Below are 13,135 nucleotides of genomic sequence, written 5' to 3'. Positions count from 1 at the left end.
TAAATGTAATGACTGCAACAGTGAATACACTCGAACATCTACATTTATGGTAAGTGTACACAACTGTACTTTTCTGGAGTTACTTCTCTGATGTATTGATATTGTGGGTATGTTCTTATCTACTGTATTCCCCTGACTTCTTCAGTACAGTCCCTGGTTGAGGTGGGGTTATGGGCCTTGTTATAGGATGTTGCAAATTATCTTAGATAATCTAGTACAGGGAGGGGATTGTGGGTAAGGGGAAGAGCCTGAGCCTTGGATCCAAAGTCTGATAGTGGCCGAAGTTTGATCCGAAGTAGTCAGTCACTGAGGAACACTGAAGTAGACAGTACAGATTTGTCGTTATAGTAAGTATGTAACTTTTGTTTTGGTCGTAATGACAGAGAACTGTGGCTAAACCAAGGATTGCCCACAGACAGCCATGGGCTATTGCTGTTATGCATTTGTTACTTTTTCGTAGTATTAAGTAACACTATGTATTTATTTAGTCTGCTGTTCATTTGCTCAGTTGTGTTATTCCACTTAACAGTGCTTGACCCCCCCCCCCCTTTCCAGGCTTATTATTTTTATCTATTAAGCTTGATTTCTGTGTTTTGCCTTTCTATAATGCAGATGTAAGGTTGTTGAGATGTCACTCAGGTCACTCCAGAACAAGTACAAATACAACTCTGTCATTGTTCATGTTGGTGTGAATGACCTGAGACATACCTCCCTGGACTACATAAAAAGAGACCTGGAAGAGCTCTCTGATCATGTAGCCCAAGCTGGTATGACCCTGACCCTGAGTACCATCCTGCCCTCACCAAGAATGATACCTCAGTATAAAGAAAAAATGATCAATTTAAACAGTTGGCTAAGCTTCTGGTGTCATTCAAAGGGGGATCCATTGTCTTTCGGCCTGGGACGACATGCTCGACAAGCTGCGTTGCTTCGCAAGAGATTGCTTGCAGCTGTCACCCCTTGGCTTTCGAATACTGGCCAAGGCTCTTGCTGCCCCCATAGTGCCTTTTTTAGGCAAGGCACAAAAGTCAAACCCACCTCCGTAAACAGCACAATTAACAAAAAACTGAGGGTTATGCTACTCAACGCTAAGAGTTTAAATCTCAAAATGCACGTGCTCGAAGCACTCGTCAGTATGGAGAACGTCGACATCTGTGCAGTAACTAAAACCTGGTTCAAGGCTCCAGAGAGCACCCCAGCACTACCGGGCTACAACTCATACCACACGTTTCAGCCACAGAACACGGACTGAAACACAAAAGGAGGGGGTGTATCCATATTCATCAAGGATACCTACACCTGCAGGTTAGTGGCGCAGCATGATACCTCTGAGATCATCCATGTGCAACTAACATAGGGCAAATCTGCAGTGCAAATTGTGGCCTGCTACAGATCACCCTCCATGATCCAGGACCACCACTCTGCCTTTTTGGAGACGCTGGAAAACTTGAAGGTCCTACCAAACAATCTGATATTGGGCGATTTCAATTACCCTACCATTCACTGGGAAAACTGCTAGAGTACAAATTCCCAGGCTCAGCGCTTCCTGGAATTCATCAACTCAAAACGCCCTGGATCAGCTGGTGAACTCCCCTAGGAGAGGTGAAAACATATTGACCTGGTCATCACCAACGTGGGCGACAGGTGTTCCACATCGGAGGTCAACCCTTCACTGGTTAGATCAGACCATAAACTAATTACTCTGGATGTTCACACCTCACCTCCACCCCCAGCTAAGGAAACCATAGTGAAAACCTTTTCTAAAGCAAACTTCACCTTACTTAAGACAGAGGTGGTAAGTTTCACTGCCCCCAGCCTAAAGGATAACGCTGCCCAAGATGCAGAAACCTTTACAAATGCACTCTATGAGCACCTACAAGGTTGCATGGATCGTGCCATCTCTAGCAAAACCAAGACTCACTCCTCTAAGAGAAGGAAACCAGTTTGGTGGACCCCTGCAATAAACAGGCTTTACAATAGAAGGAGGAACTAGTTCAGGAAAAATAGCAAATCCCAAGAAGGAAAGACCTCCCTGATCAATATCCGTAAGAAACTAAGGTCCCTCATGAAATCATCCAAGGCTAACTTCGAAACAAAAATAGCCAAGGATTCAAAAGATAACCACAGAGCCTTCTTTAGCTATGTTGAGAATCTAAGTGGCAACTCACAGATATGCACTGAACTAGTGCAAAATAGCACAAAATATATTGATCCTACTGATATTGCCAATATCCTGGCAGATAGATTCACTGCAAACTCCCCCCCCCCACCTCCAAAAGGGCCCACAACAATACCGGAAAATTGTAGTATCCCAAAAATCACAGACGCACAGGTGAAAACAACCCTTTCAAAAGCCAAAAGCTCAGCGTCAATGAGACCAGATGGTGTCCCAGGCTGCTGCTTGCATGAACTACAGAACAAACTAACCCCCCACCTAAACACGCTGTTCAATCTCAGCCTCTCCAAAGGCTACGTGCCCCATAGAATGGCGCATAGCAACTGTTGTTCCTCTCCACAAAGGAGGGGCCACAACTGACCCTGGTAACTATCGCCTCATAAGCCTGACTAGCCTGGTCTGCTAGGCTGTGGAGCGCATCATCATGGAATTCATTAACAAAGACATTGGGAACCTCCAAACACTTGAACCGACCCAGTTCAGCTTTAAGGGCAGGTCATCCCTACTAAACCTGCTTGACTTCTTCGAGACAGTCACCAAGGCCATAGACTAGGGAAAGGTGGTTCACACAGCCTACCTTGACCTCGCCAAGGCTTTCGACACCATTCCCTATTCGGTTATTACAGAAAAACTCACCAGCCTGAACATAAACCCCTACTTCATGAGATTGGTTTCCAACTGGCTCACACGATAAGAATAGCTGACTCCAGGTGTGACTCTAAACTAGTCACAAGTGGTGTCCTGCAAGGCTTGGTCCTGGGACCCCTACTGTTCGGCATATACTTCTCAGAAGTACAAGCAAACACAGGAGGACTATGGCTAACCAAGTTCGCCGATGACTGCAAACTGGGAGCCATAATTGACTCTCCTGCTGACACGGACATCCTCCAAAAGGGCCTTACTGAAACAGACACCTGGTGTCAGTCATGGCCTCATGGTCTCAAGCTAAATGCCAAAAAATGCATAGTCATCCCATTTGGGAAAAACAAAACACCCTCTAATTACCACATAGGTGGCAGCCCCCTTAATACAGAAAAGGTGATAAGAGATCTGGGGACCCAGGTAGATAGTAATCTCTCCTTTGACAATCATAGTGCCAAAGTAGTTAGGAAATCCTTCTGTGTGGCCCATCTAATTACTAAAGGGTTTACATCTAGAAATAGAGGTTATAGTGCCCCTCTACTCGTCACTCATTAGACCCATCATAGAGTACAATGCCCCATTTGGGATGTACCTCACAAGACACTTCCAACAGCTAGAAAGACCACAAAAGTACCTCACCAAGAGGATTACTGGTCTCAAACACATGTCCTATGCAGCCCGACTGAAAAAAACTTCGGCTGTACTCCGTGGCATATCGCTTGCTCAGAGGTGATCTCTACCTGACTTACAAAGCCATGTCCAACTCAGAATTGTTGGACAATACTCCACCTAAAGAAGTCCAAGTCACTGCGAGCCACGGGCTCTCGCCACAACAATAAATAGAACATGCTGGAGGGATAGATTCCTGTCACAGAGACTCCCCATGCTTTGGAACAAAATTCCAAATTACATCAGGCAGAGTCCCTTACTAACACTCTTCAAGAGAATCCTTGACGTGTGGATGGGTAACAGAAAACACACCCTTGGGATCACTTCATTGGCTCTGCTTGACAGAGGATCAGTTAATTAATCAATGGGGGCGAAAGCCGACACACTCTGGCTAGGCTTATAAATGCCCTCAGGCAGATAGCCTAGTACCTACGTATGAACGTATTATGAATGCAGTTTCTGGAATCCCCTGATAGTTGGCCATTCCTAATTGGTTTAACCTGGTAATCTGGAGCAAATAAACCTGGCAGGGGCTTATAGCACAAGCATGCAACACCTATTGAAAGACGGACGGAAGAAGTGCATTATTAATGAAACAACATAAGAGCCTTCATTGCAGTGTTGGCATTCCAGTGAATTTTTAGAAACTTATGTTCAGTATTCCTGTCACCTCAATCATTAACCTCTTTTTCTACATGGGGTTGCATCAAATTTTAGTCATCTATCTCAATTCAGTGTTAACTTTTATACCTTCTTTGACAATCATTCCTGATTGTCATAGGGCTTCTGTCACCCATTACAGCAATCTCTGGCCTGATTGTCTGTCACCCATTCCATCCATCTCTTTGCTGGACGCCCTTGACTTCTCTTGCCTTCTTCCAGTCTGTCCCAAGTCATCATCAGATTGTCTTCTGCTTTCTTGCACAGCCACTGTAATCTGCTCTTTTTGACCCTCTTTGCAATTGGAACTACTTGGGTTCTGCTCTGAAGTCCTTATTTCTTCATCTGTCCCACAGTGAGCAGCATGCCACCTGACTCAGGTACTTCATCTCCATTAAATCGAGCTTCCTCATTTGCTCTGCCTTCATTGCCAAGGTTTCTCTGCCATGCAGTAGTACTGGTCATACGACTGTTTAGTACACTTTAGTTTTCGACTTCTTTGGAATTCATTTGTCACACACTACCCTGACACTCTGTGCCAGTTGGCTACATCCCTTCTGGTTCTTGCTTTGACCTCCACATTTAGACTTCCCTCCTCCTTAATCACCCTTCCCAGAACGTTGAAGTTGCTAACCTCTTCTATTTTCATTTCTGTCTCAGTTCGCAGCGGCTTCTGATTCCCCTATTTCCTGCCATTACAACTGTCTTATTTGAACTCCGCTTCATCCCATGTAGCTTTTGCCTCTGTCATCTGTTGAAGTTCTTGTTCAGAGCCTGCATGTAATGCCTTATTGTCTGCATACATTACCTTTATTTTTCTGTTCCTGCTGACCTGTTTGGTAATGTAGTCCATCACCAGTATGACCAGCAGTGGTCGAGCTGAACCCTGATGCATACCCTCTGTGCGTCCGAATGCTGTTTTGTGTGTGTTTATGAGCCTTTGCTCATAGCCTGCACTAATTCTACCAGTATTTGTAGGACTTTTGTGGAACCTTGCCATATGCTTGCTCTTTGTCTAGGAATGCCCAGTTGAACTTTTTCCTCATGTCTAGGTTCTTCTCAACTGTTTCTCTGCAAACATTTGATCAGTTGAACTTCATTGTTTTTTGAATCCTAACTGCGGATCTACAGTCTTTCTACTACTACTCTGTGTAGTCATTTATCAATCACCCTCTCCAGAACATTCAAGCAGTTTGACAGGGGTTTGATACTTGTGTAGCTTGTTTTCCAGTCTAACTCTCCATATTGCTATTAGTGCTGTCAGGAGCTATTTCTCCCCATCTTACCCAATGTATTGATCATGTCTGCTGTGACCTCATATGATGTTGCTGCTTTCCCTGACTTCATTTTCCTTAGTGCTGTTCTTATTTCTTGTAGGGTGGGCTCCTTCTCTTATTGTAGGCTTATGTTTAGGGCATTGCAGCTTCTGTGGGGTTTTCTTTATTCTGAAATTGCTGGAAGTTCTCCTTCACTCTGCTTTGCAGTCCTGTGAACTGGTGTGCAGTTTGTTGTTGCCATCTCTTACAAATGGTATCTGATGACTGCCTTCATTATTGTCTTGTCTTTGCCTTGCATCCTGATAGTTTGTGTGCTGTCTGCTCATTCATTTGCCAGAAGATAGATTGTATCTGATGCTGTGTTCTTTGCTATTGAAACTGCTCTTATCTTTAACCAGTCATTATTCCTACTTTGCAGAGTCCAACTTTTCTGTCACCTACTTTTTCCTGCACCCCTTTTTTTGATGAGTTCCTGGACTTCTACATTCCACCACCGGATTTCCTTGTGTCCTATTTCCATACAAGGCTCTGCAACACATCTGTTCTGTAGTCCTCATATGTGCTGTTTTGAGGTGCTGCCATTTTTTTCTGCTCCATCTATTTCCCCTTCTTCCTGAGGTACTACAACCTGGAGTATTTCCTGTAAAGTTGTGCAGTTTAAAAAGTAAGTGCATCACTGATTTAGCCAGTTTTTTCCTCGTGTCAACAAATTGCCATATCTATTGCATTGTATCCACAGTGGAAACTTTGAAAAATCCACAGCATGATTGTCGGCCATATATTGCCCTATCATTTAACATTGAAAACTTTATTGTAATTGCTGTCTGTGAAACATTTGTGGCAGAAGTAGCAGACTATTTTTTTGTATTGCATTAGTTTGAGCGTCTAACATGTTCATTTATTTTGTCTGCATGGTCTTCTAAATTCATAGGTTCATACTAGGCTATCTGCCCTAGGGCATTTATAAGCCTAGCCAGAGTGTGTGTGGCTTTCACCACCCCTTAGGATGAGAATACTATACAGATTAGTTTGCTGTGCCTCTGTCCAGCAGTGATACAGAGATGATTCCCGGGGTAAACCTACGATCTCCCACCCACTTGTCAATATTTCTCTTGAACAGAGTCAGTGAGGGGCTCTGCCTCACATGGACTTGGATTCTGTTCCATACTGTAGGGAGTCTCTGGGTGATGAATCTGTCCCTCCACCACGTCCTATTTATATCCGTGTTGAGGTTTAAGTCTCTTGCTCTCGTGGCTCTGGTGGATTTGGATTTTTTGAGGTGGAGCATGTCCATTAATTCCGGGTTGGACATGGCCTTGTATGTCAGGCACAGATCACCTCTGAGCAGACGGTATGCGACTGAATAGAGCTGGAGTTTCTTCAGTCGGGCATCATATGACATATGTTTGAGCCCCTTTATCCTTTTGGTGAGGAACTTTTGGGGTCTTTCCAACTGCTGCAGGTGTCGGGTAAGGTACATTCGAATGGGGCGTTGTACTCAATCATTGGTCTGATAAGTGAAGAGTACAGGGGTACAATGACCTCTCCTGATCTGGATGTGAATCCCTTCATGATCAAGTGGGCAATGTAGAAGGTCTTCCTAACCAGTTTGGCAATGTGAGTGTCAAAAGAGAGGTTACTGTCAACTTGGGTCCCCAGGTCCCTGATAACTTCTTCCGTGTTTAATGGATTACCACCTATGTGGTAATTAGGGCTTACCTTGTTTTTCCCAAAGGGTATGACTATACATTTTTTGGCATTTAGCTTAAGGCCATGGCTCTGGCACCAGTTATCCATTTCTGTGAGACCTTTCTGGAAGATGTCTGTGTCTGATGGAGTGTCAATTATGGTGCCCAGTTTGCAGTCATCTGCAAATTTTGTCAGCCATAATCCCCCTATGTTTGCCTGCACTTCAGAAAAATAAATGCCGAACCAGAGGGGGCCCAGGACTGAGCCCTGTGGGAACATCGCTCGTGACCGGCTTAAAGTCTGACATGGCACCAGCAACTCTAACACTGTGTGTTCTGTCCTTGAGCCAGTTTGCAACCCATCTTGTGACATATGGGTTTACATCTAAGCTGGTGAGCTTTTCTATGATGCCCGAGTGGGGTATTGTGTCGAACGCTTTTGCTAGGTCAAGGTAGGCTGTGTGAACTGCCTTACCCTCATCAATGGCCTTAGTGACTGTTTCGAAAAAGTTGACCAAGTTCAAGAGGCAGGATCTGCCCTTGACAAAGCCAAATTGGGTAGGATCCAGTGTCTGTAGGTCCCCAATGTCTTTATTTATGAGTTCCATTATGATCCTCTCCATAGCTTTGCAGACAAGGCTCGTCAAGCTTATGGGGCGGTAATTTCAGGGTCCGTAGAAGCACCGCCTTTTGGAGTGGGACCACAGTTGCTGTCGCCATTCTTTGCAGTATCCTGTAGTAAGGCTAAGATTAAACAGCAGCCTTATGTGTGGGTTTAGTTCCTCATTGAGTTCGTGTAGCACACAGCCGGGTCACCGTCCGGTCCCATTGATGCTGTGTTTTTACTTTAGAGAGCAGCTCTCACCTGGGCATCTGAGATGTTTGGGAGGCTAGACTCTGGTGGGATAGATATTTCTCCTTTTGGGGGGGAGGGAGGGGAGAAATTTGCACTGAACCTGTCTGCCAGTATGTTGGCAATGTCTGTGGGTTCAGTGATTTTTTTTTATCATTTTGGACTAATTCTGAGCATATCTGGGAGTTTCCACCCAGGTTTCTAACATAGCTAAAGAAGGCTTTATCTTTTGTGTCATTAGCGTTTTTTCTCTCAAAGTTGGCCTTGGATGATTTTATGAGTGATCGTAGTTTTTTGCTAGTATTGATCAGAGATGCCTTCCCTTTTAGGGATTTTGCTCTGTCATGTAGTAGCTTTCTCCTCTTGTTGTAGAGTTTGTTTATGGCTGGAGTCCACCAGACCGAGCGCCTGCCTTTGGTGGAAAGGGTCTTGATTTTGTTAGGGATTGCTTGATCCATACATTCCTGGAGGTGCTCGTAGAAGGCATTTGTAAGGGTTTCAGCAGCGTGGGTTGTGGTTTCCACTGGCTCGGGGCCTTGAAGGATACCACTCCAGTCTTAAGAAGTGTGAAGTTTGCTTTTGAGAAGTTCTTCACTGTGGTCTTTTTGGCTGGGGGTGGGGCGGGATGTGGATCTCCAGTGAGATTAATTTATGGTCTGATCTCACCAATGAGGGATATACTTCCGGTGTGGAGCATTTTGTCCCCATGTTTGTGATGATCAGGTCTAGTATATTTTCTCCTCTTGTGGGAATGGTGACTAGTTGTTCCATAGCATTTGAGTTTATGAACTCAAGGAACCTTTGGGCTAGGGTGTTGGGGCTTGAGTAATGTTCCCAGTCTATGTTTGGGTAGTTGGTCACCCAATATGATGGTGTTTGGAGAGACATTCATACTCTCCAGTGTCTTCAGGAAGGCTGTGTGGGTTTCCTGAGTTTGAGAAGGTGGTCTGTAGCATGTTACAAACTGTAGGGCAGTTTTACCTATGGTTAATTGCACCAGGATGGTCTCCGATGCTTCGTGCATTGCCACTAACCTGGAGGTGTGGGTATCCTTTATGAATATGGATACTCCCCCTCAAAAGTTCTCTCCAGGCCCAAGGAGAGAAATACATGATGGAGAGGTGGAGAATTCAAGGCGGCCTGTCCAATTGCCTTTTTTTTTTTATTATTTTTTTTTTAGATGACAGCAACTTTGTTGTTGTCTAAGCATCCAGTCCTATCTCATTGCAAGCAGAAAAAATAATTGTGTGTCTTTTGTAGAGCAGAAGTGTTTTGTAGGTATCATACATTGAGAGTTATCTAAGAAATCAGATGAGTAAGGAAGTTATAGCAGTGTAATTCCTGGGCATCTTAAGTTCGGTAATGCATAAACATGCTCGTCTGACTAGTTGTTTCCTGCACCAAGCCCACTACTTTAATTGCCTGCTTAGTGATATTGCTGAAACTGAATGGCTATGTCTTGTACTCCTGTCATATTCAGGACGCTGCTGCTAAGCCTTGACTGCATTGAGCTACACTTGGAGTCATAATATTCTCAGTAAGGCGAAAATGTGAATCCGTGCATTTGGCAACACTATGCATTGCTTACATATCTCCCTTGGTTGTTTCTCATCTTAAGTCAAATTACTGATCAGAAATTATATTGGTTTTATTTATTTATTTTTCAGCATGGGGTTTTTGTCTGCTTCAGTTATGACCATTTATGTATTGGAGGAGGGAAGGGTATTTGTGTGGTCTGTAATGTTTGCCTGAAAATGATTACTTCCAAGTTTCTGTGTATTGCTGTCTAGCAGTTCACAGTGCATGAGACAGAAACTAGAAACTCATGGTTATGTTACATCGTCTGGTGGTCTTTGAAGACTGCGGTGCAAGTGGGCCAGAGATGTAAGATATAATCATCTTGTGCTGCTCTTCTTTTGTACTCCGTAATTTTCAAATACCTATACATCACTGAAAAATGAAGTAACTTCGGAGAATGGGGTTAAAGTATAATAAATGTGTACAGGTGTTAGTGTATACCTTAGAGTGATCACTTACCAACGTTAACTGTTTTGCTAAATTTGTACTGTTCTAAGCATCATTTATTTCAGTTACAGTTTTATAACTAAATAAAAGAAGTGCATGAAGATTCAGTACATTGAATTCTGTCTTTTTAAGGAGCTGCATTGAACTTGTGCTCTGCTTACCTGAGGAATTTCCTGACAGATTGTGGGAGGAGTTTCGGACCACTGTGCAAGTAAGAACAGCTGTGATTCCCTAATGTTGGCCGTTATCAGTTGTAAAAAAAAACAAAAAAAAAAAAAAAAAAACTGCAGTGTACAACATTTACTGTGTTAATAATTTTTGCTTAAAACCTATTCATGTTTCACAAGTCAATGTGACGTGTTTTTTTTTTGTTTTAATATCTTGTTTTAATGTATTTGCAGCTGTGGTCAGTCCTTAGTTGGTATTTGATTACAAATCCAAAAGTACTTGCCTGTTAGAAAATGAATAGCTTGACCGAGTGGCTGAAAAGACCTGTTCTGTCTCCTAGTTTTACTTACTACTACAACTTCAGACAAACTTTACTTTTCCATTGCTTTCTTTTGTGGTTTTGAACACCACAGCTCTACATGAAGTTGTCTTCTCTGTCTTGAGGCCTGTTGTGTGGACCGGTCTCCATCCTTTCTTTGAAAAATTGCTGCATAATGTTAGTACACTGTCTTGTGCCTGAATTGCTTTCTTACCTCCTAGTCAACTGGTAGTTGTGTTTTGTAAAAAGAGGTTCTCTCTGTGCACACACGGACATACACGCACAGAAATATTAATGAACTCTTGGGATATTGAGAAGGCCTCTATGCTTACCCTCCCCATGGTAAGTATACGAGGATCCCTATATCGCAATGTCTTCGTGTTTCACTGTTGCAGTCATTACATTTGGATAATCTGCTGGCAGGTTGCCCTCAGTCGGCCTGATTAACAAAGTCTTGGGTTCTGCGTCGGTTGCTGTCCCTTCCATGACGTGAGGTTGTCAGGGGTATAAAACATGCAGCAGACGCCAATTTCATTCGCCTTTCTTGCTGCTTGGTGCCCGAAGCAGAAGCAGTTCGCAAGTGCCAGTCAGCCGACTCCTGAATTTGTCCTTTTAGAGTTTCAAAACTGAAGTCTTCAACCTAAAGCCAAAGTACCCCGTTGGGGAAACTTTTTCTTGCTCCTTACCGATGTCAGTAAAAGTTAGTAATTGTATTACTTGTGGGAAGCAAATACCTCATAAGTATTTTCATTTGTACTGTATTCCTTGCCTAGGCCCTGACCACAACGTGCCTTGCTGTTGGTTTTGTGCTAAATTTAACTAACGCACTATTAAGCATCGGTATATTTTTGCATCAAAATATTTTGGCTCAAGATTTAACTAACCAGAAATGTCGTCGGTTAGCAATCCGACTACCGGAGTACATAAAAAACACAAAAAGACAGAGACAGACCATCGAGATCCAAAGCCGACGAAGCTTCTCCTAAGCCAGTCGCTGGTACTCAGTGAGGCGCTTTCGCAGCCCCTGATGCTCGCTACTTTTGATTCACAGCTTCTACTGAGACCCATTTGGAGTCTGGTATGCCGCGAGACACTAAGTATTGAACCCGAGGATGTCTCTATCTTAGATGGGTCGCTTCTGAGGGTGTTTTCAGGCCTAAAAATCTGTATATTAAACCAACGCCATCTTCAAAACCTAGGCCAAAATCAACTTGTGTCTAAACAACCGATGCTTGGGCCATGTGCACAGGCCCCTATGCCTAAAAAACAAAAGATCAAAATGGCTGAGGATTTAATTACCTTGATCAGGGGTTCCCATCCCCCTTCTGCTAAGAGGCCTAGGCAAGGCAGTGACTATGAATCATCAGATCAGGTTTCTGTTTAATCTTATTCCTCTTTGATCATAAATTATCTATTCCACCTTATGAGGACTCAGATGCAGAAGATTCCATCCCTTCTGCCTCTCCTCCAGAGGATTTTTCTTTTGGAGAAACTTTGCATACCTTAAGGGAACACTTTCACTGGGAGAGTCAGGATTTTTCAGAATCTAAAAAGAGGCTTAGGGATTTCCTTCTTCCTCAGCATAGGCCTTTGGCTGTACCTCCTGTTCTAGACATTGTTGATGATGATTTCTCAGAATCCAGCATGGCTCCTAATTCCCTGCCTCCAGCTCCTAGTAAGCCAGTACAACCCTTTGGAAGTGTGTACCTTTAACTCCTAGTGGGTGTGGCCTGAGCCTTTAAAAATTAAGTTATCACCTTACAATTCTAACAAATAATCATTGACAGAGGTCAGATATCAATACAATTGTGTTTGCCATCATGTATGCTTCAAGATAAAGTATTCTGATACCCTGTATGTAGCATGGTTTTGGATTTATTAATGCAATATGAACAAGTAATCTTTGACGCCTAGAGGAGCAGTAGGAGGTAACTGCATATGCACCTGGAGGCGTCACTTGGATGTAATGAGTTCCTGACTCCACAAATTCCTTTTTAAAACCCTACTGCTGACCCTGAAATCATTTCTCATGGTCCCAAGGGCGTTAAAGCTTCTACTACTAAAAATCCTACCCCTTCTGATAGAGACTCCAGGGCGCTGGATAGATTGGGTAAGAAGGTTTACACGTTTGCAACCTTAGCAATCAGGGCTTTAAACTGTCAATTTCATATGCGTATATATCAGCAGCATGCTATGGGATTACTTAAACAGAAAATTATGTTGATTTCTGACTGTGGAAAATAGAGTTGCAGGATTTTATTGCATTCAGCTGAATAGGTTGGCAAGCATACTTTGCAATGTGGTTGTGATTCCTTGGAGGCCTCTTGCAGGGCCGCTGTAACTGGATCTGTGATAAGAAGGCATGCTTGGTTCAAGGAGCAAAATCTGCCTGATCATGTTAAAGCAAAGTTGTTGGATGCTCCTTTACAACAGGAAAGTCTATTTGGTAATAAGGCAGAAGTTGTTCTGAAAACAATGGAAGATGAAGCTAAATCTATGCAAACTGTAAAAGATTTCCTACACGTGCAGCCACCCAGGTTCAGTAGGCACTGGCCTACTAAGAATTGGTCCTTTCCAGTACCCATCAGAGCCGCTCAGGCCAAACCCAGACACTCCAAAGGTTCCAGCTTTCAGTCACAAGGAACTTATAGAACAAAA

At 43.4% G+C, this 13,135-nt stretch overlaps 1 protein-coding gene across 1 annotated transcript in view; it reads left to right on the top strand.

The window, feature by feature from the left end:
- The window catches only part of ZNF292 (zinc finger protein 292), a 1,171,601-nt gene that overhangs the window by 497,432 nt on the left and 661,034 nt on the right, over positions 1 to 13,135 (top strand). Inside the window, exon 3 of the mRNA XM_044067433.1 lies at positions 10,123 to 10,201. Coding sequence (XP_043923368.1) covers positions 10,123 to 10,201 — 79 coding nt within the window. The remainder of the gene's footprint in view (positions 1 to 10,122; positions 10,202 to 13,135) is intronic.

The sequence above is a fragment of the Protopterus annectens genome, chromosome 1.part0, assembly GCF_019279795.1.
Source record: "Protopterus annectens isolate FY-2018-M chromosome 1.part0, PAN1.0, whole genome shotgun sequence".
NCBI lineage: Eukaryota > Metazoa > Chordata > Ceratodontiformes > Protopteridae > Protopterus > Protopterus annectens.
Note: the sequence above shows the minus strand (reverse complement) of the source record. Positions and strands in the feature narration are given on the sequence as shown.